We start from the raw sequence: 24,398 nt of genomic DNA, 5'->3' as shown, positions 1-24,398 counted from the left end.
GGAACTTACATTCCAAGAATCCAATGACAACCAAAATAAACAAACTCTATAGTGATCTACTAGTGGTGAGTGAATTAAAGAAAGAATGGAAAAGGGAATGGGGATCTCAGGGTGATGGAGTGATGCATTTGCAAATAGGGTGATCAAATGAGGCATCACTGAAAAAAAATGCTGTAGGAACCAGTCAAGTTAGGCAACAAAGTAATCCACGTTCCCAAGGAAGAACATTCTAGGCGGAGGCAATCTGTAGCTGATGGGAAGAGAATGAGGGAGAAATTAGTAGGATTTGAGATCTTGTAAACTCTGAGCAGGACAAAGCACATCAAACCTTTCCAACACTGGAAAGACTGGCTTTAACTCTGGGTGAGGGAAGGAGCTCTTAAAGGGTTTTGAGCAGAGGAATGAAGTTATCTATCTGGCTTATATTACAAAAAGAATCACACTGGTGGTAGAACTGAGAATAATCAGTAAAGGGCCCTATCAGTGATCTCTTCCTAGATAACAAATTATACCAAACCTTGGTGGCTTGAAGCAAGAGTATCACCTCTCAAATTCAGTGTGTTTGCCTGAGCTCACATGCATAGTTACATCCAGCTGCTAGTTCAGGTGCGGGGCCGGACTCGAGGGAATGGTTGGGCCTCTCTCTCTCTCTCAGTGTGGTCTTTCATCCTCCAGGAGGCCAGACAAGGCTTTCTTTTATGGAGGTGGCACCCTTCCAACAAGGCAAGCCCCAATTCACAAGTGCTTATCATGCCTTTACTTGTGTGGTGTTCGCTTATGTCTCACTGTCCAAAGCCAGTCTCAAGGGCAATACCAGAGTCAGTGTGGGAGGATTACATAAGGCTCTGGACACATAAAGGTAGGATGCATTCAAAGTCCTTCGTGTGGATCAACCAGCCCCAGAGGCCAAGAGTGGAAATTGCAAAGAGCAATTAGGAAGTTCTACAATCATCCAAAAAAGAAATGATTAATGGATAGTGCCAGCGTGGTAACACTGGAAGTTCTAAGATTCTGGTTGTAGTTTGAGGGATGGCCATATTTTTATTCTCCTAAGTCACTAGGATAAGGCTATTAGGTTCCAGGGATTGGTGATGTTCTTATTATGCATGAGATGATATCACAATAAAATAAATGAGGTCAAGGGTGGGTTTTTTTTTTATTGCTAATAATTATTCAATGAATTTTCTGAACAGTTTTAAGCTTAGTAATTCACTTAGTGCTAGGACTGTACACGGCACCTTGTCAATGTCATCATCAGCTTGTATTTATTGAGCGTTGTCCGAGTGCATGATATTGCGTTCGCATAACAGAGGTCAACTGCGTGAATTCTTTCAGCTCATGCAGGACCACTGAGTGGTTTACTGCTTCAGTCTATTAGTTGGTGGCCTAGCAGCCTCAAGAAAAGCATTCGGCTTCCAGAATGCAATCCCTTTTCCTTTGGAGTTGATTTAGCTTTAGCAGAATCTGACTGCATGAGGAAAAGATGCAGAATCCTGTCTTCATGTGTGTGCTAATGCTTTTTATGAGTCTTATTATCAGTGGCCGGTAGATATTAGTCCCATTTCATGGATGGAGAAGTGGAGGCAGATAGTTAATTGATTTGAACAAGGTCACATACTTAGATGGTGGCCGATCTGGGATTGGAATATGTAACTTTTTCTATTGCATTACACTGCCTCTCGGTGGTGCCTGCTATTCTCATTTCTCTCTCACACTAATACACAGTCATGAAAACTCCACCTAAAAAGATTTAACTGTCATTTGTGTTCTTCCAGAGAGTGTATGACATACTGTTCTTTGACATCTGCATAGCCTAATCACTGGAAAAGTGGTTTGTTTGTTTGTGTTGGTTTTTTTAAGCCCCTTATTATAGGGGATTTGTCAGCTGTTAAAATCAACACTTTTTTGTGTTAGTTAAATTCTCATCAGAAAGACGTTGTTGCTTTCAGAGTGCATCTAGAGATTTAGGAACCAGCACATAAAATAAACTATTTAATTGAGATCCCTACTTTCATTTCATTCTGGAAACAGTAATTCAGTGGCAATTGTCTTTTTGATTGATCATTCTTTTGGGGAGGGTTCTACCTTTTTTATTTTTTTTAATGAAAGAGTTAAATTTGGAGTTAAGAAAGGCTGTAAGTGGACGGGGACAGTTTAAATGCAGAATCTGCTTGTAAATCTCGAAAGTAGCACCATTAGATGTCATGCACTCTGAGATGCACTTGAGTGTGTACCCTCCAGAATGTCTGTTTGTTGTAATTCCATCGCATTACATATTTTAGTGCATATCTCTTCCTAGCAGCTTCCAGAGCTTTTCAGATATTCAGCATCAGAAATTGCACTGTTTTATCCTGGATTTTTACAAATAGCAACCAGATTATTGTAAAACAGAACTATCTGATAAGTAAGGTTGTGAATTGCTTTTGTGATTGTCATGGGTAAGAGTATTGGAGAAACTGGCAAACAGTGCAGTACACTGGTTACTGTAAAAATCAAGCCTGTAACAGTGAATGTGTTTTTCTGATGAATACGTTCAAGGCTGTGATCATTGTGCAACTTCTGGTTGGATGCTTTCAAATGTTCCGTATTGAAAAACATCAGTAACAAGAACCAAATAGTCCACCAAAGCCTGTATTCAACTCAATGGAGAGGAACGTGAATTCTTACTTAGAGTTTCATTGAGGCCAACTCTATTCGGTCCACCATGGGAAGCAGAGATTTGAGGTTCCCTCTTGATTTGCTTTCCATTTTTACTTTATGATTAGGTGGCTGCTACTTTGGTTTTCAGTTAAGCGAGGGGTGTTCAAATCACTACACAAAACAGAAATGGAAAATAGACAAGATGACTTCTGTTCAGCAGACAAAAACCAAAATGCCAGAACAATGCTAATTAATGTTAGCAATTTTATAAGCAAAATATTTTTTTAATTGGCTAAATAAGATCTGATATAATTATAATATTTGATAAACTGATTACAGAAAACTGTATCACCAACCTTTAAATCATATTACATACTCACTGCAATTTTGAAAACAGATATGAAAATGAACCTGGATTATCTCCTCTTTACAAGTAAGAAGGATACATTTAGGGCTTTTTTGAAATGTTAGGGATTATGCCTTGGTTTTTTTGGAGATTTTTTTTCTTTTTGAAAAACAGTAATTTATAGACAATTCCAGTAGCTTGAATCCTCACTAACTATAGATAGAAGCACCATGAGGGCGAAAAGCTTCCTTAAGAAAGTTCCTTTTGTCCAAAAAGTAAGACTTAGGAAGGTGAGGGGTCTTCCTCAGTGTTCTTTCCCATCATAACCCCCTAAGGAAGAACAAACCTCCCAGAATAGATAAATGTATAATTGGGCTTGGAATGACCCCATAGGTGAGATCCTATGATGTTGAGAAATCTTCTTTCTAAGGATTAGCTGTTGATGGGTCAACATAGCTGACTTCAAACTACTGTGTAAATGATATCCTTCCAGAAGACAGTTGCTAATTCTTCCCACTGTAAGAATTTCAGTTTGTTGGAATGAGTTAATTTTGACACTAATTTGAACACTGGCTGACTGTGAACATGTGCTCAAGTAAAGAATAAATAGCCTTTCATACCATCTAAGGGGTGAAAAAACTACAAAAAAAATTATATTTTGCCCCCACTCTAGCAGTATTCTAACTACAGTTTTCTAAAGGCCAGATACTGTGTTATAAGCTCTTTTACATAGTTTCTGAATGATATAATTTTAGACCTATTGATATGTTCAGTATGAACGCCAAATAAACACACACACACACACACACACACACACATATATAAGCACACTCTATGTACAAGATAGTACTCAAAGAAATAGCAATATATGTTACATTTCTTAAAAAAGCAAAGATGGTTCCTATGACCTTCAGGAAACTTAAAATCTGTGTGAAGAAATAAAAGTGACCTGCAGATATTAGAAAGATAACAGCTCACTAACAGTATGAGGTATCCAAAGACAGGACGAGATTAATTTGGAAAATTATATGTAATAAAATGTTCCGGGCAATGGGCTCTTTGAAACTCAAGAAAAGAACATTTACCATGAACTAATAGAATTTAGAAAGGATCCTTCGAGGATGGGGAATTTTTATATTGAACAAAGGGTAGCATACATTTAACAAAACAAATTTCATGGGAAATAACAGATGGACATGGCAAAATACAAAATATATTTGGATGTATCTAAACCAATTGGGTGGGAATTTTTAAAAATCGCTAGAAATAGATGGATTTGGGCTGACTCTATTCACTTACTCATTATCAAATATCTATCTAAGGAGCAGTAGGCACTGCTCTGGGTATGAGGCATATAGCAGCAAACAATAGCATATCTGACTTCATGAAGTTCATGTGAATATCAAGACTAGTACAAGACAATAAGACTTTGACACCACTGATTATCCTGTGTGGGGCACACAGGCCATTTCTCTTATTTCTCTTGCTTTTCACTTGTGCACAAACAGGCAGAGACCAAAAAATATGTATGTATGCATACATATTTTGCATATGTGTTGTACATATATGCATACATATATCTTTTATATATAAATATATAAGTGTATATATGTATATTAATAAATGCGTTCAATTTGTTAAACATTGCTTATCACCATGTACATCAAAAAACATTGATTGCCTGAATATTTTATGTTATTTCAGGTGCTCTAGCATTGTGTGGACTTAGCTAGGAGGAAAATAAATGAGAATATAATTATTTCATTTATTTAAAAAGAAAGAATTAAAGGTGACTGAACACCGTGGGTATGTGAGTGGTTATTTCTGCTTTGCTGTGTAACCTTAAAGAGATGACTTTCAGCTAATAACCTACACTTTTCCATGCATGGAATGGGTGGCCTGAGGGGCCTATCTTCAAGCAGAATATAAATGCCAAGGATGAGGAACCAAATCAAATTGATGAGTATCACTTTCTTGCAGATTTTATTTTATTTATTTATTTATTTTGTGGAGAACGTCATTCATTTCTATCTGCATGCCTCATTCATATGTAGTGTTTATCTTTTACATTATTTTGTATAATTATGAATCTTTTCATAGAAAAGATGATGAAACCATTTCCTCAAACAACAGTGTCACTGAATTTAAATATGGTTAAAAACTTTAATCCCCATGAGCACAGATGATCAAGCAGTCAACAAACATTTACCGAGTAGGCAGGCTACTTTGTTTAAAGATTTATGGGAGGTACTAAAGATCCAGAGATGCTTTAAACATGAATATTGCTTTTATTTAGTCTGTAATGTAATTGGAAAAATAGGGCACAAACCTGAAAACCCAGATAATAAACCAAATACAATATAGGCTAATTTGTAAATGATCATAGGGATAAAAATAGCAGAGGTTGAAAGACAAGGGTTTATATCCTGGCTTGGCCCTTTGTTCTTTGTGCGACATCAGAGAGGTTAATTTTGCTAAACCTTCATTTCTTCTTCCATAAAATGTTCTAATAGCAGCCATTTGGTGGGTTGTCATGAGGTTTAGAAATGAGAGACAATGAATAAATCTTGGTCATTTAATAAGCATTTATACTATTACTATTCTTTTTTATTATTACTGAATATTCTATATTGTGTAAGTACTAGCTGTATACTATCATGCTAATCACTTTACATTTATTTGCCAATTAAATTAAGTCATCACAGTATTTTTTGGATGCAGAAAGTGAGATCAAAAGAGGAAAGGGATCTGATAGACGTCCCACAACGAGGAAGCAAATTTCACTGTCAGGAGTTAAGCTTAGGATCAACTCCAAAGCCAAGCTCCTACTTACCACATACCACCTTTCCTGGAGCATGAGTAGCTACTATGATTAAAGCAATTTCACCACTGTAAACTTCAGAAGCCCAAGACAGACATCTAACTTGTCCTGCTCTTGGATAAAGGGATGGCTAAATATTCAAATGCATTCTGATGAAGGAGAAGGGAATATTCTAGAGAAAGCAGGGAATGTACTGGAGGCTCTGGGAGGAATGGGTGTGATCAGGCTCGGGGAGCCTCCAGCTTGCGGTGAGGAGGTGATTCGATGAACATTGACATGGGTAGGTTGGTGTCAAATTGCAGAGGTGATTGAATAGCGGGGGGCGGGGCGGGAATCTGCACTTCATTTTCTAAAGAAGTATGAACCTTTGGCAATTTTTTTCTTGTAGATACCAATATTCATTTAGAATGAGAAAGGAAATCACAAATTACAAATATAAAAGGTCAGTAATTACAAATATTACAATTGCCAAGAAAGTAACATGATAGTTTTATTATCAGCCTGACCCACCTCTTCAATTGTTTCTCCTACAGTTTTTCTGCATGCTCTTTGTTTCTTCAAATGATAATGGCTTTCACTATCACTTTTTTAGCCTTTGATGGTTTTTAAGCTGATACCTAATACAATGAAATAAAACAGACAAACAAATAAAAATTGCTCAATCAATAGCTATTGGGAATGGATGTCATTCAGAGTGGCATTTTGAGGAGGTTATTCTGGCTTGCAAAGGATGAATTGGAGGAGAAAAGAAAACCTCTTAAAATGGTCATTTTCAATAGCTGTGTCATGACAGTTGGGAGAAATGTCACGAATAACAAAGTACTAATAGTAAAGTATTGGTTTGCCAAAGATTAGCTGTTGTATCCATTAGAGCAGATTCAAGGTCATTCCTAGAATAACATCACCCACCTTTACTTAGATTCCAAGTGCTTTCTTACAAGAGGGAAAGACACGAGTGTCACGATTTAGTTTGGTCTTTGGCAAGACCCTAAGAGTGTCCTCAAAGGAGTGAGTGCTACGTTTCATCCCCCTCCATGTGTCTCAGGATAGAAAAGCACAGGGAAGTGCGGCATTAAAAGAGGATTGCCACAGGCCAGGCCAAAGTCCCCAGGTTGAAAATGCCCTAGAAATCTGGAAATGAAATAATAACTTTAAGAGACAGGGGTTGGGTGGGGAGATATTTGATAGTTGTTGATAACTGAATGATGAGAAAGAATGGAAAGAAAGGTGCCCTGGATGACTCTAGGCCTTATACGCTTCACACAGGTTGAGGACATGGGAAGAACTGCAGCTTGTTTTGAGAAGTGGGATCATGAGTTTGGGTGTAGAACTTGTTGAGTTTTAAGTATATTATCCAAGTGGGAAGACCCAGAAGCAGGTTGAATAACTAGAACTTACAAGGAAGGTCAGGGTGGGAAGAAGTCTGTGTGAGTCAGCTATTTGGAGGTGATAAAATATTGTCTATCTTAGCTATTAAAAAAAAATCTGTTGGGAGGATTTCCTACTAAGAGGTAATATTTATGAAGCACTCGCTGTGTGCTAGGAACAGAACTCACAACAGCACATGCATTATTTATTCCTAATGACAGCCTCATGAGGCAGGTATCATCATTACACCCATTTTAAGGTAAAACAGCCACAGAAAGGCAAAATAACTGGTCAAGGTCACACACCAAGCAGGTGGTAGAGCTGGGATTCAATCCCAGCCAACCCAGTTCCCAAAACTGAGCACTCACCCACCATATATTCCACAGTATAAACACATGAACATAAAGCTGTCCCACAGAGAAATGTCTTGTAAAGAGTCACATTCTATTAAGAAATGTTAACAGGACTGGGGCCACCTTTGGCACCCCACAGAGCCGCCTTCACTCAAGATATCTTAAGAATAAATCATATGTATCAAACTACAAGTGATGCCCGCTCAGGGTACCCACCTCCTCACTAAGGAAGTGGTAAAAATAAGCAACAACACTGACAGCCACTTATAGCTTTTTTTTTTTTTAAATCTTTTTGTCACCTTGATTTGTTTTTATCTTTCTTCCACTATGTCTTGCTGATCCTGTTCAATATGCCCCAGGCCCCTCCCTGCTTTTATTGCACTGAAATAGTTGTATTCTTGTAGGAGAGTCTTTATTTTTATTGGCAGAAAATTCTCAGTCTACTTACTCCCTTGTATAAAGTTAATTTTAACTATAGAACCTGTATCAATAATGTCATTTAAAGGAGGCTGCTTCCAATACACTCTGTGAAATGTCTGCAGAGAATTTCGGATTTACCAGGGCACACTTCCCTAGCTACTGCGGCTTCCTTTCTCTTCTACATCTGAGCTTTCTCTGTTCTCTGGCCAGCTGCCTTCTGTTCAGCCCCTGTGTGTTCTCCAATCTCTGCTCTGCCTTAATGATAAGTAAGGCTTCATCTTGATCACATTGCAGGGATGGAAGGGGGGGGGATTGTTACTTCTTTATTTGGGGCCAAGCTAAAGACATATCCTCCAATTGGCAAACCACAAAAATTATTACACTTCAAGTTTAATAAGATCAAGCAATCCCTCTTTGGATAGAGCCCTGTGGCCAGGGTGGAGAAAGGTCTTTCTTCCTGGACCAGTTCTCACTGCGTATCTGGTGGCTTACACGGGATCTCCAAAACATGAGACGCCTGGGGTCCAGGGATATACTGGTGGGGTACACAATGGTTGAAGTGAGATGACCGGGTTTTTATTTTTAGTTTTTCCAGAATAATAACTGTTATAAGTAGGACACATGGGATTTATTTTCCATTATTAGAATTGCTTAATTTCAAAAATATGGTCAGTCAAAAGCTTGGGTGTCTCCCCTTCTTGCTGGCTTACTACCACGTTAGCTCAGGTTACCATGGAAAGCAAGCAGTTATTTCCACCAATAACTTATACCAAACACTTGACCTTGGAATCGGTAATTTACATCCTTATAAGAGAGGTCACTTAGGGAATTTAACTGTGTAATCCTAGCCCCCATGTGGCAGAAGATGAGTAGAAATGGAACAAAGCTGGTAAAACACCATTCGAAACAATTTGATTTTGGGAAATCATTTCTTTTCGACTTTATTTTTAAAATGGAACCTACTTTAAAATGGTACAGGAAGGCAGAAGGATGCAGTAAAAGTCTATAGAAATAGTGACTCAAAAACTCTGTTCCAGGACTCAAGAAGGCAAGCCTGTTGTCACATTTGGAGGGAAACCAGAAGGAATTTAGGTCTTCACTTTCCTAATAGCCTCTTTTCCACCACTTTTCTTCAAACATCTTGCCCTCTCTTTTATTTTGCCTTTAATAATACAACTAATAGGGAGAAACCACCTTTCAAACTTTAGCCAGGAAACAGAGGTTCTGCAAGTACTAATATTTTGGTGTGGGCTTCTTCTCTTAAAGACAATTACCAAGACGAAGCATTTGTTTCTTCTTTTGTTTACCCATGGCAGTTTGTCAGCAGTTATGATAAGTAGAGTTCCATCTGCCAGTAAAACTACGTTGCAAATTGCCATAGAAATTAGCAGCTTTCATTTTTGCCTACATAAATAAATATGCGAAATAAATTGCACATAAATGCCTCCTAAAAAATCACAGGTACACCGCACAGTTAAATGCCAATCAGACAAAACCAGAGACACATTGCGATTATCTCAGTTTTCAAACCTGGAAGATACACGAATGTGTTTCTAAATGAGAGAGGCAGTGTATCATGCTCGCTGAGATAAAAACAGAAGCTGCCAGACACTGCACTGTGGCTTTATTCTCAGAATCCTTTGCCTGAAACCCGCTCTATCTTTTCTCCGTGTTCTCCTCTCTCTCTCCCCCTGTCTCTCTCTCTGTCTCTCTCTGTCTCTCTGTCTCTCTCTCTCCTTCTCCTTCTCTCTCTGCCTTCTTTCCCCCTCTCCCTCTCTCCTCACTGTCTTTTCCCTCGCTCATTGTTCTCTCTCTCCTCCTGCCTTTGATGCACATACGTTGTCACATTCCATTGACTCTCTCCTCTTCTCTGTTCTTACACTCAAGCCTAGCGGTGCTTTCGCCAGGCAGCGGCAGCCTCTCCTGCGAGTTTTAGTCATGTGTGCAGCTCAGTTTGATCGAGCGTTCCTTTTCTGCCTTTTCACTCTTACAAAAGATTAAAAGGTGGCGTCACATTGCTCCCCTGTTCCTTCCCGCAGGAGGGACTTAAAAGGGACAACAAAAACTAATCACTTTCAATAAGCATTTTCTTGCTAGGGAAAAGGGGGGGAAATAAAAGAAGAAGGAAAGAAAGAAAAGGGACAGAAAAAAAAAAAGAAAGAAAGAAAGAAAGAAAGGCAGGGGGGTGGATTTAGCGGTGTAATTGGAGACCGGTGGTGAGGATTGGGGCGAGCTAGAGATGTTGCACGCTGCTAACAAGGGAAGGAAGCCTTCAGCTGAGCCAGGTAAGAGCGCCCATCGGAGGGTTTGACCGAGTGGCTTAGTTAAATCTCTGTTTTCACCGTTTTGTAATTGAGAAAGGCATCCGCAGCAGAAGCCGATTTTTCAGTCGGCTTCCTTTTGTTTAACATAGAAAGTACCTGTATTAATTTTGATGAATTAGAGCATGCAGCAAATTCAATTGAAAATAGATTTGTATAGTAAATGCATTTATACTGAATGATTTCTTCTCCGTTTTATTTAAGGAGAGAGATGAGAAAGATGATTTTGATCAGAATAGCACTTTGCATTATGTTAAATTCTAAACAGCTAACGGAGAAAAATAATCCAATTGATTCTGTTTTTGAACTCGGGGACTTAAACCCTGGGAGAGAGCTGGCATTTGAAATTTTTCTTCTAAGCGAACTTCTGATGTGTTATAATAATTTTTCACTGGAGGTTTAAGCAAGGTTAGAGTTTATTTAAGTCTAGTTGCTGGGGTGTGTTTGGTTTGGATCTTGTCAGTGAAGCTCTATCTCCTTAACCTGTGTCAGGTTGATGTTTCATAAATGGAGATTAAGTGTTGTCCCAAATGAAATATGAAGTTAAAACATCAGGTTAGGGCATGTTTTAGAACAGGATCCAGTAAATAATTAGGATAACTGAATTATGACAGTTTGAGATGGGAGTTAACTCTGGAGGTGCTGTTTGGTAAGCCTTCCTGGCTTTTAAGCAGCTCAATAATGAAGGGGGCTAATTATCAGGCTCAAGTTGGAACTTTGCATTTAGGACCCTAAATATAGAATACATGTGGACTTTCACCGTAGGTGGCTTTTAGGAAGCTGTCCCTTTTGTGCGCTATGAATGAGAGTTGTGGATTATATTTGATGGCATTTCTCCTTTAAAGAGCTTTGGGATGAAGCTTAAAAGGCTCACATCTATTTTAACATTGAACAAACACAAAATGCAATATACTGTAGTCTCCCGGTACCTGATTTTTATTGCTGCTGCTGTTGTTTTAAGGTTTCGATAATGTGTTTTTAACCTCAGTTTTCGTTGATTTTGTGTTCATTGCCTCTGCTGCTAAAATTTATTGCTGGCATGAATGAACTGAAATTTGAGAATGCAAAAAAAAAAAAAATAAAGATAGAAAGAAAAAAATAGAAAGAAAGAAAGACACTCATTAGCCAGAGTTTTTATTTAAGGATACAGAAATCCAAATTATATCCAAGTTTGTTACCTAGGATGTTACCTAAAATGTTTGACTTAATTTTTAGATAATTTTGAGGGGATGGGAACATCTGAATATTCAAAGTACAACATTCTGTTAAACGAATGCTTCTCTGGAATGAGATCTAGAAAGGTGACTTTAATGCCTCCACAAGGTTTGGTACCGGAAAGAGCTGCTGTACTATGTGGCATCATTGAGACCAGCAACCGTGAACCAGAGGATGGTTTATATATTTATTTCATGATAAGATTCTTTTTCTTACCGACTTTCCAAATTGGACTTGCTCCCCAATACCTTACTCTGGCATGTCTCATGTTTGCCAAACCCTCTAATGGCATTTCGCGGGTGCAGCACGTGAATCCAATTTTACGAGTATACATGAGGAGCTGCTGAATTTGGGGGGAGTAGAGACCAAAGAGACAATGGGGTCTCATCAGACTTCAACATGGAGAGATAGCCCGCCGAAGTTCTGAAGGAAGACCCCTCGTACAGGTGTGGGGAATCTTCATTTTTCCATCATGGGGAAAGAGCAGAGAAAGATGTGGACAGGGGTAGAAGAAACTGCTCTAGAATGTTGATGGTGTCATGCTGGTGGTAGCCTAGTGAGTTTTTAAAATCACATCACCTGCAGTTTTCTTTTCTCAACTTACTAAACTTTGCAGAATCTTGAAGTAGTTCCTCTCGGATTCAGTCCGTGTCTCGACATAGCTTTCTCTCATAAAATCTTTTCTCTGACTCTCGCCTTACCCAACTCCTCAGTGTTAGGGCTGCCACTGATAATGATGAATGTTTCCTAAAAGAAGTGACAAGTGTTGAGAAGATGGGCCGGGAGAAAATATGTTGTCTGCGTCACATATGTGTTTTAATTTTGTTGATGAAAATGACTTCTTCAAGGTGAGGAGATGATACATTCGAAGTTGCAGCTTGGCTCTCTGTATCAGTGAACCACTACCCTTCTGCCCTTCTTCTAGACATCTCAGTAGAGCTAACGTGGGCAGAAATAATCTGGTTGTAAACTGGATGGTAGTGCAGCATGCACTTCCTAAGCAGATGGTAACCAAAACTATCCTTACTCAAACTATCTGATTCATATAAATAGCATTTTTCTGACTTTTCCAGTAGATGTTGCTGGAGAGCAAAGAAAAGATCATTTTTTTACAGGAAAAAAAGAAATGCAGTAGACTTATAAAAGCCAACGGAAAGATCCTTCTCCCCAAACTCCGCTGATAGCATTTTGCATAATTTGCTAATTAATGAATTATATTGAATCATTACCTTTTATGATGTTCTATAGAAAGCTATTAAAACTTGAGTTAGATTTTAAAATTATGGGATTGTTCTCTTTAGTCCCTATATATAATGTCTGTTTGCTGTTTTCCGTTTTTAAAAAATCAAGTTAACTGCACATTACTATTCAGAACATTTCATCCCTGAATGCTAAAACCCTTTAACATGCAAATATGATGTCAGAGGAAGAACTGAAATAGAATACTCTGAGAAGAGTAATGATCAAACGCATTATAAAAATATGCACCAGTTGCCAACATGTAATGAAATATTAAGAAATTAAAAGCATGCAACCTCTAAAGTAATAGAATTTCATTGCTCTGAGACTGTTTTCCCACTGAATATTAAGTGCTTAATAGATCTATCCGTAAAGAAACAATCGAAAACCTACATGGTTTGTCACTGAAGTTCTTTCATTATATGATTTTGAAAAATTAGCCCAATAGGATTTTCCTCAGACTAGGAAATGTAATTAACATTGGATATTAAGTGCTAGATTTCCAAAGCAAAAGCCACAAAGCTTGATGGAGAAAATAGGAATGCAGAGAGCAAGCATCAAGCACTACAAGCTGAGGGGACCCACGCTAGAACTACTCTGCTGGTAATCACTCTGATAAAATGACAAAGATGTCCCAGAGGAGCCTGGATTCTAGTACCCAGACATGGACTGATGCAATTTCAGGCAACCAATGACCTCTATCTGTGGGAATATTTATTTTTGGGAATGATCAATTAACTGATTTCAATTGTCAAAGAGAAGTGTATGTATTTTTTTTTTTTTTCTATGCACGGGGAGCCTGGATATTACAAAGGCACAGACAGGACAAGGGTATAACCTATGTGGTAGAGCTTTCGGTTTTTCTTACCTTAACCAGTCCGAGCTCTTTTCTGGTGGATTTTTTCTCTGCATTGAAGCCCTTCTTTGTCAGTTTTCATTCCTGAGGTAGGAAATGTTCCCGAGGATGTTTTGATTTAACACCCATTTGTTTCTCTTTTCTGGGAGAAAAAAAAAGGAAAAAAAAAAAAAGCTTATCTTTAAAAGACGTGTCCGGTACTCCTATATTGTAATTAGTACTGTAAGTCCCACTGGATAGAAATGGCCTTTTTTTTTTCCTTTGATTCAAATACATTATTTTGTGCTTGACCTATAGTGGGTTTTTTGTTTGTTTGTTTTTCTGTCGTTAAATAAAAAAACCAATTGTACAATTTGATGGGAGATTTGGGTTCCTTTTTCTGGTTTGCTTGCTGTTCACTTTTGGTATTCTCTGTTTTCAGTGGAGCTATCAAGCACTGACTCTGCCCAAAGCACCCTGAGTCAAATGTGCCAAATGCTACCTCAAACAATAACAACAAATGTCTGTCTTCTCACTGAGAATCTTAGGAAGACACAAGATGTGACCCATACCTAGAGAATTGCCTAGTGGATTAAAATGTACCCAGTTCTAACTCCTTCCTTAAGAGAATGGAACAGAGAGGTTCCTCTCACTGCAGGTTGAGAGGATCCTGAAGGTGGAAGTCTTTGAATTAGGAGCGAAAGGTGAAGATACAAAATAATCTCGATGAGCAAAGTGAGGGGTCATGTGGTATGTAATACCAAAAAGAACGAGTAATGCCAATATGATTGAGAGCCTTGAGTGGCGGGTCGAGCGATTTAATAGCTACTGAAAAGATGAGATCTGAAAACTTCAAGAAGAGTTCCCTCGGAAGAGAATAGGGAAGGAGTGGAATAGTGGGTCCATACTATACTCCTGCCCACCCAACAGATGCTGAAATGTCTATCTAGGGACCATCTGCTCTCCAATTATACTGTGGCCTAAGGGAGCTATTGTTACTAGTGGGATATTGCTTTACTTTTTTAGGGATGTTGTTAAAAAACAAAACAAAACAAGTGAGAACCCCTTGTCTAGAGGCCAGAAACCAGAGGCTAATCTATTGCATTATCCTAGACCGAGGTGGTAAGGTTGAGAAACACTGTCACAAGGAGGGAGAATGGCTCCGAGAAACACCTTCCTATTATAATTATTGCAATTTCTTGTATGTACTGTAGATGTCATGGCCTCATTAGACAGGGATTCTGTGTATATGCATTTGTTTTCGTAAGAAAAACCTTCACTATTTGTCAGAGATGAGACCTGTAATTTAGAATGTGTTATATTCTCTGCATACTATTTGGATATAATCAATTAATGTGATGTTCATTTCCTGTTTTCGGAGATTGTTTAGGATGGAATCTTATGCTCTTTAAAAGTTTTCATCCTCTCTGAGAAGGTATATACTTTATCTGTTGAAATTAATTACTTCTTTGAATTGCCTATGTGTCAGTTACTTTCTAGAAACCTTGACTAACTTACCTTGAACTCTTAGATGTGTAGTGTATTTGACAAATTCAGCTGTGGAGATTCCTCTAACTATATAGTGAAGGTTTATATGTTAACATTTAAGATGTTTTCTTGCGCCCAACAGACTTCATAATGAGAAGGAGCAGAAATAATTATTAGCACAGTTAGGTAAGTGGAGTGCCACCCTTTTTCTCAGAAATTGATTTAACCAGACTATTCAGGTGAACAGGGTTACCAACATCACCTTGGAACCAAGCTATAGATGATTGCCTTGCCTTGTCCTCCAACCACTTTAATCTAATTTGTTCCATTTACTTCTCTAAGCTTTTTATCTTCCCACCATTTTAATACCATCAGAGATGGGGGCTGCCCATGACATTCACACTTGACATTATCAAACACAAAAGGCATCACTCATGCACTTGACTGCATTACAATGCAAGGGAAAAAAATAGATCCCAGAGGCTTAGAAATTATTGTTTCATACCTTGAATGTAGGTGGGTTTTTTTCCCCCTGTTTCCTCCAGCCTGCCTCATTTGACTGTTTTTGCTTCTGTGTGCTTCCAGAGAGTTCTGAAAACCCTGGAAAAATCAGCACTCACGAATCCATAACGTACACACCCTTATGTTCACTGGAGGCATGCATGTTAATACAATGGAAATTTACAACTCTATTATTAACTGTTATTTGCTAGGCATCAACCACATTTTGATGTAGTACTGAAGTTGAGCCTTGCACTTGAGCTGTTTTTTCACCATTGACTTCAGTTTTTCTGGCAGACAGCTGTGGCCAGACCTTTTCCTGACTCACACATCTGTGGTCATTGCAGTAACTCTATTATTGCTGCATAGACCCAAAATGTTTGGAATCTCTAGCCATCCTGAGTTTCTTTACCCATGAAATCTTTGTGTGTGTGTGCATTAGGGTGGGGGAAAGATTGTTAAAGTTAATATAAATTTATTTATACCTCCCTTTGCTTACTGTTCTGAACTTTCTATGCAAAGACAATTCCTTCCTTTCCCTGCATATATTGGATAACATTTGTGAGTTGGACAAATAGTGTTATCAGATTGTGGTGAATTGCTTCAGGAGTATTACATCATGCATCAGGATTGTGTGCTCTGTAAAGCTCTGTAAAACAGCTAGCTACATGGTATCCTACAGGTTTAATATACTTCTGCAGCCTTGTACTTGGGAAGGATTTCTGTAATTGGAGACAATCTAGCAAGGAGAACTTTTTAAGCCATTGGAGGCCAAAATACAAGTTTTTGAGAAATGTGACTTTATAGGCTTGAAACTGAGTGGATTACAAATTTCTCTTAACTGGACAGAATCATAATTGCATATATAGTACAGTTCCTGATTATCCAGGGTTTGAATTTCCAGCATAGGGATTATCCAGATTTCTTTTCTGACTCCCCTGTCTTTTCTCTAACTACCTGACGTGAATCATTTCTCTAATCATTGGCACCTCTGCTAATGGTATGGAAGGGCATATTTGAGCAGCAAAATCCAAACCAGTGAATTATCTTTCAGAAGACCTAATTATGTAAAAAGTCTGAGTGGCTAGGTTTTTAAAGCTATTCACTAAAATTTAAATTCACTAAAATTTGAAACTAGTCTCTGACTAAATTTCAATTATGGTGCCCCTCTTTCTGTTTATGTATTTACTATAGGTATTCTTATACAAATATTTTATTGTCATGTTTAAGAGGCAAAAAGCAAATCAACCTGCCTGAATAATGTCAAGTAATTGGTTTCATTGTTCTGGCTTATATCATCCCCCTCACCTATCATTCAAACCAACTACTATTTTGAATTAACTAGTTGGATATTGTGCCTCGTTGGCATTTTATAAGACCACAGATCAAGCCAGTGTACCTTGTGCGGGACGTCAGGGTTCTGATTAGCATATTCCTCTGGTATTAACTACACACATGGATTATTGGTGTGCAGGCCCCACTGAGTTAATCTCCAACACCATTTCCAGTCCATTTCCATCACCAGCTCACTGCCAGTCAATCTTTGATAAACTATTTATATTTAGGATTTGCCCCCCTGGAGGTCTTCAGAGTCCCAGAGGACTTTAAAGACCGTAAAGCCTCTTTAGATAGAATTAGGCTGAAATGGTCAAAGTATAGGAAGTTTATAGGGACGTTGGAATTCCCAGCACCTTTCCAAATTTATAGAATAGGCCGCAGGATTCCACCTACTGGAAATCACTGCAGAATCACAATTTGATTTCCTTTCTTTTTCTTATATGTCAGTTGTGGCTTGGACATTTTCAAAGTCTTGTGGTTGTATCTGCCACTTGGTAACAATGTCTCAGCAAATAATTGACTCTTCTTTCATACTATCCTTTTCTGACAAACATGTCTATAATAATTAGTTGCACTCTAAGGTGCCTAATCAAACTCTGCAAGATGTTTCTGTTTCTAAATCTACTATGTAATATGATGTAAATGACAAAATATAGCTAACACAGATATACTGAAGGGCAAAAAAAAAAATGTTAAAACGCTCTTGATCCTAAACATATTATCACTAGATTAAAATTGAGTATATTAGAGAGAAATCTATTTGGAGTTTTTAATGCTGAGGTATGATTGGTGACGTAGTGTAATGACAAGTGGTTTTCCACCCATATTCTATTTTATTTCCACCCATATTTTAAATGAGAATTTAAACAGTAATGTAGTATACAGTACTGAAAATGGAAAACTTCAATGACTATTAGAAAAATAATTGACAAGTCTAGTCATGAGTTCTGTATAGATGGGGAGGTGCCTCATTTACACATATATCTATACATATATTCATGCATATATGTTTCTCTTTCTCTCTCTATATATATGTACATGCTTCTACCTCCATCTCTGTATCAGTATCTATATTCGTATCTTTATCTACTATAAATATTCAGAAGTAGAGAGATAATGGGTATATTCCTAGTAAGATATGGCGTGGCTATGTGCCTGGTAAGATACTGCACTTTTCTCCAGCTGACATTATTCATTTCCCGCAATCTAATGTCAGTGTGCTAGGTAGCAAGGATGCCAAGGCGAACCAGACCTAACCCTTAAGGAGTTCATGATCTAGTCCTGAATCAGAAATTATTTTAATGTTGAATGTTACGTTCATGAATATATTTAGCAATTGGAAACACAGAGAAAAAATTCAAGGCTTACCAAGCCATCTGAGCTCTCACTGGGTACATCTAAATTTGACATGCTTTGCCTGGTCAGGAGGAGGGCTAGAAAAGAAATACAGCAAGCATGATTTGGGGGAAGCATATCCTCACATAAAGTGATCTAATCTCAACTAAAAATATATTTGGCTTTATGGAAAAGCTTGGCCAGTGTGCCCAAATTCTCTATTATTCCTTACTGCTGGAAAGTCACAAAGCAAAGATAGGGTTAGTTTGTTTGAAATTCACTTTTCGGTGAGTCTTATACAAGTAGAACACGGAAAGTGCTATCAACATGCTTATTATTAAACATGTATACCTAAGGGTCTGTTTGAAAATATATGTAAATAATATGTACATATTTTTTCTAAAAATGAAATGGGCTTCTATGGTTAAGATCCTTTTATTCCTAGTTTGTATGTCATTTATGATGTATATGTTGTATGTATTTATAACCACATATCGTATGTGATTTATATACACACACATATAGTCTCTAGAGGTCAGTAGAATATAAGAAATGGGCAAACCTAGATGAGACCTAGAGATTCTGGAGACCATTTTTCAAATGGCAAAATGATAATAGTCTACTAATGACATTAGGAACTAAAATCATTAATCAGTGTTAACAAAAAAGTCATGTCATTCTTGTTCCTGAAATGAATCTAATCTATTTGTTTTAAGCAAATTTCAGATAAATGAACATTTACATGGCAAGAACCTTGACAGAAACTCAAATTTTAATTACTTGACTGTGGTTTATTATGAGACTGTAATTCTCTAGAATCCTTTTTTGAAGATATTTTAATATTACCAGAACCCAATGGTAAATTGTTTTTAAACATTTGACTATTATATCCAAAACCTATTTCTATTCTAGCTGCCAATTCAGTTTCCTCAACTCTTACAAATGAATGATTTGATGATTTATATGTTGCAATTCTATTTGTTCTTATGAACTAAATGTCCCTGATGTTGGAAAATGTATTAGAAAATTGTGATTTATTTTATATATAAGGCTAAAAATGTTGACAGTTCAGCAAATTGCTGCACAGTTGAGCATGTTTATCAAGTTTTTCTCTAAAAAAGTCATGCACAAAAAGTGTAGAAAATGATGGCATGTAGCTATGAGCTATCTGATCATAGAGTTGCCAGTGCTCTTACACACCATCTCGTGTGATAGAAATTAATTTCTGAATTTAACTTGACGTTGCATGATGTTGAACGTAATATGTCTTGCACACATTAATATCACTCACCCTGGGAACTAATTTATCAATAATGTATTCCCATATCTGCCTATTTACACCCTAGTGGATGGCATTTTAAGCTCAGTTTCCTCCATGATAAATCCTAATCTGGGGCTGCAAATACAAAATGCTTAGAAGGGCGTGGTCAGAAATAAGACAGTAGGAGGCGATGGAGGGCAGGGAAAGCAGAACAATTTTAAACACATGCATACACAACAAACAAACCAAAAAAACCTACTAAGCATTTTTGGAAAATGATCGTGTGGAGTATTTCAAAGAACTTTAGGCCAGAGTGGCTTCCGTTATCACCAAGAGATAATTGATAAGTATTGATAGACCGCTTCCAATGGATAATCTGCTTGTTCGTTGCCACATTATTGAATGAGAAAGAACAATGTATTTCTTGTTCTCAAGGAATTTATAGTGTAATGGGGTGCTGCCCAGGCATCATCTCCCCTGCCTCTGTGCCCCCACATCTCCTCTCTCAAACTGCTACATTCCCTGTTCCATCCCTTTCAGTTCTTCCAGCTGTCTTTGCAAATGCTCATCCTTCTTGTCTTCTTCCAACATTCTGGCTTGCATCTTCTATTCATCTTCTAGGTTTCCGCTTAAATGTTGCTTCTTCCCAGATTCCTGGACTACTACAACCTAAGTCTAAATTTGGAGCTCCCTTTGTGACCCTGCGACAACACATCTCCTTTATTATAACAATGTTCTCAGTTTACATGACTGCCAGTTTGTCCATTTCCACATGCCCTTAAGTTCAGAGGGGGCAGGAACCTTGCGGTTAGCTTGTGCACTGATGTATTATGATACCTAGTAAGATACCTGGCAGCATAAAGCTTATTTAACTTGTAACTCTTGAACGGATGTTTAAATACATAAATAATCACAATGCACTGATAAAGTAAAAAAGAAGCTATCATCTCTTTCACGAGACTGGGAAGGATTCACACCCTTGCTTGGACTCATGTCTTACTCAAGGACAGGTTAGTAGTCTTAGGGGTCACCTTTCTTCTGCCTCTCCTTACCTACCTTGAAATCGATCCAGGTCCCTAAGTCATAGAATGGAACCAACCTCTTAGTTAGATGCAGTTGTACACTTTTTAGTTGTATTTTTCTCCTTAGGCTGTGGTGATGTTATTTATGATCGATGGTAGACTTATTCTAGTGAAGCCCCAAAATGGTGACTCTCCTTTCTACTCTAGTGATTGGTTTCAAGATAGGGAGCCTTGGCCATCAGAACTACTTAAAAAGAACTAGACCCTGAGCACCATGAATATGGTTTAAGTAGGGATTCAGACATGATAATGCAGAATAAATATACATTTATTTCTTTTTAGTTGTCCCTAGGGGACCAAGGTCATTTTATGTGAAGATCTACGCTCCTCCCTAAATATTTCAGTAAGGCCTTTGAATTCTCTTTAACAGATGGAACTACTCCTGGTTCCTTATAATTGAAAGAACCCTAACAGGTCCCAATCCTCCATTTAACACCTTGAGACTTCTGTTTGCATCTCTACCACAAGATTTCCCAGACCCCCACACTGTTGCTCTCCATAGATAGAGCATTTAGATGACTAAGTAGCATCTGGTTTGTGCAGTTGTTGTCAGAGAACCCATTTCATTTCTATGTGTTGTTGTTTAGGATCATTCAAGTCATACTCTCAAAGTAGAAAATTATTCTCATAGAACCCCCGTATACGGTTAAGACTGGATTTGGAAGTAAGGAGTGAACAACTTTAATCTTTTGTGATTTTAGTCAGCTGCATTCCAGGTATTACTGTCTTTTAATCACAAATGTGTGATAAGTTTGTTGAGAGGTATGAGGAATATGATAGAAAGAGCATTCAGATATGGTTTCTTCTCCTCCGCCTCTTCCTCCTTCTTCCTTTTCACTCTTATTTTAAATTACCTTCTGCCTTTATTATCAAACCCTGTGCTCACTGTTGTTTGTTTTTATTGTCTACAGGAGGGAGCATTTTATAAAAAATATATATATACAATGAGATTCACTCCATATATTGATATGATGAAAGCAACCTTGGAATTATATTGTTGTTCAGGAAGAATAATGGAGGTTTCAGGAAGAACTAAAGCATACCTGATATGACGTGGAGGAGGAGGGCAGCTGGCTATTATTCTATAGTTTGGTAATATTTGCTGCCTTTTATCAGAGATTTTATTTTTTAATATTGTGCCAGGGAGGCTAAAAAGATTTTATTTTTTAATATTGTGTCAGGGAGGTTGAAAAAAGGAATATGTAGAGATTAATAATAAGCAAATCCTTTTCTTCATCTCTGGAAAGAATTTAAGAACTCATCAATCAAAATATTTTTCTAAAAATGCATTGTCTTTCTATATTATACAAAAACATCAACAACCAGCAGCCATCCTAGAGGTTCTTTAGATAATAATTTTATACAAATTTTAAGCAAATCATAAAATTATTTTAAGTCATACTAATAAACATTAAAAAGCTGGTCAGGGGATCCCTGGGTGGCGCAGCAGTTTAGCGCCTGCCCTTGGCCCAGGGCGCGATCCTGGAGACCCGGGATCGAATCCCACGTCGGGCTCCCGGTGCATGGAGTCTGCTTCTCCCTCTGCCTGTGTCTCTGCCTCTCTCTCTCTCTCTCTCTCTCTCTGTGACTATCATAAATAAATAAAAATAAAAAAAATAAAAAAATAAAAAAGCTGGTCAGTTTACTATGCCCCTGAAAATATGCAGATTAAATGATTTGAGTTCACAACTGTAATTTCTATTTTTAAATATTTTACATACACCCCTGACCTTGTTTTTGCTCCTAAGATGATGTCAAGACGTCCATCCCTTTCTCTTCTTTTCCTTCTCTGAAGAGTATCCTATTAAACCCCCTTGTGTATCTTTTGTAGAAACTCTTCAAACCAAAAATAGTTTATTAGATTTCTTCCTGAATGAGAAAATATTTTTTTAAGAAAAAAAGGTAATTCTTTGAAAAATGAGTTGTGCTTGCCTCAAGAAGATATGTTTCATTTGTAGAAAATTATAACCACCTTCGAACAATCACAATATCTCTCCTTTCCAAAGCAACCTGGAATGAGGAATCATCAATATCAGAGTAAAAACTTATGCATACTTCAATTTAGCAAATGACTTTACTTACAAAAATACATACAGATATAAAAAAATAGAACTTGGACTCTTCGGTTTATTTTGCAGTTCTGAAAGTGCTTGTGGATTTCTTAATGTTAAATTGCTAATTGTTGATCTCTGAGGAGGGGCACAGTATCTTCAGTCTGAGCTTATTACAGTGTAAAATATGGATTGCCTTTACCCTAATGGCCTCTGAATCCTATTACCATCCCATTAGAGAGTGTGGGATTTTAGTAATTCTGTTGTTGTTTCCAGTGGGCAGTGAATATAATGGGGAAGGGCAGGGGTTAATGCAATTCATCTCTTTTAATACTTGTAACTCCGAGTCCCTTATCACACTCACTATGGTTTCTTTGGGGTTTCCACCCCGCCCCCATTTTCTTTCTGTTATCTCTAAGGCCCAATATATTTCTATAAGCCCTTCCCAACCAGAAGAGTTTGGCGAGAGTGGTGATTTTGTGATTTTTAAATTTAAAGAGAATTTTAGCTATTAAGTTTTCAGAAACTGAAGATAAATAAATAAGGTGGTGTGTCAGCTTGTTGTGAAACCGGCTGTAGCTCAGAAAGGTTTTCAGTGACTGTCGTTGTGCCAAGAATAGTATTGAAATAGCTCTTCAATCAAGATCATTTATAAGGCCTTTTGGAAGGAGAAGCATGAGACAAGCGGGTCGGATCAATGCCCGCTAGTGTTCTGGGTATAATGTTTCCATGTGCTCCTGGAGACAGCTGTGTCCTGGGTCCTAGCAGTGCTAGAGAGAGGAGTTGGGAAAGATTTCAAAGTGATAGAAATTAGATTCCTTTAAAGAGAAGTATATGAGCGATGGTTAATTCCCTATGAATCAGACATGCTCAATAGATGTACATGTCTGATTATGTAGCCCTGGTTTTATTCGTGAAATTTGTTTTTAACTAATACAGCTTTTTTTCTGAATAAATACGAACATCAGATTATTTCTCAGTATGTCAAAACAAATTAGTTTCCCACAGTGATGCAGTGAAAGGTGTAACTATTTTCCCTCTTTATATGTCAGAAAGCATTACTGGGACTGGGAAATTCCCACTCCTCTCCCCTTAGCCCATGAGCCTAGTGGTTTGCAAAAGTCTGGTTTAATGCACAAGCATGGTCACCTAGAGCTCCAGCACCCCCCTCTACTGCCATTAATGAGAATCGCATGCTGAGATCCAAAGAGGCAGGGGTCTATACTCAGAGAAAGACAGGGAATGGCAGGAGGTGATCAGACTATTTCAATCTGTTGAAAGTGAGTGATATTCCCAGGGCTTATTGTTCACCTTCTCAGAGAATTAAGTTTCCATATGTTTCATCATAAATGGAATGGGTGTGCAACATAATTGCAACATGAAAATATCTACTGGATGACATAATAGAAAACCAGTATTCGGGGAGAAATTTCTTCTTGTCTTCATATTCTAAATATCTCTATTGTCCACCTGGTTATAGCTAATAGCTTAAGCCTGGTGGCAGGGTTTAGATATGGTGCCTTGGTATAGAATAGTTTGCATATTTATGCTGAATATTCATACATTGAGTTTCTCTTTAATTTGAGATATTACTTATCATATTTCTAGATAGACTGTGATACTATTATTTCTTCCCATCAGTTTGGATGTATTGAGTGAAATTCATTTTAGAAGGTAATTATGTAACTACAGATACAATTAGTCTTCATTCCAATGAATTGATATAAATAAGCATTGTTAAAGGATCTTATTTCCTTTTGATCCTTAGTTATGGATGACGTTTT

General features: G+C 37.6%; 1 protein-coding gene across 6 annotated transcripts in view; it reads left to right on the top strand.

Moving 5' to 3' along the window:
* Positions 1–9,815: 9,815 nt before the first annotated feature.
* The window catches only part of TENM2 (teneurin transmembrane protein 2), a 644,816-nt gene continuing 630,233 nt past the window's right edge, over positions 9,816–24,398 (top strand). For 2 of the 6 annotated variants that reach the window (XM_038534814.1, XM_038534807.1), the window contains exon 1: positions 9,816–10,233. In XM_038534814.1, coding sequence (XP_038390742.1) covers positions 10,188–10,233 — 46 coding nt within the window. In that variant the 5' untranslated portion in view covers positions 9,816–10,187. The remainder of the gene's footprint in view (positions 10,234–24,398) is intronic. The other 4 variants (XM_038534811.1, XM_038534806.1, XM_038534808.1 and 1 more) reach the window with 3 other exon arrangements.

This window comes from Canis lupus, chromosome 4 (genome assembly GCF_011100685.1).
Source record: "Canis lupus familiaris isolate Mischka breed German Shepherd chromosome 4, alternate assembly UU_Cfam_GSD_1.0, whole genome shotgun sequence".
Classification (NCBI taxonomy): Eukaryota; Metazoa; Chordata; class Mammalia; order Carnivora; family Canidae; genus Canis; species Canis lupus.
This window is presented reverse-complemented; position numbering and strand designations above follow the sequence as displayed.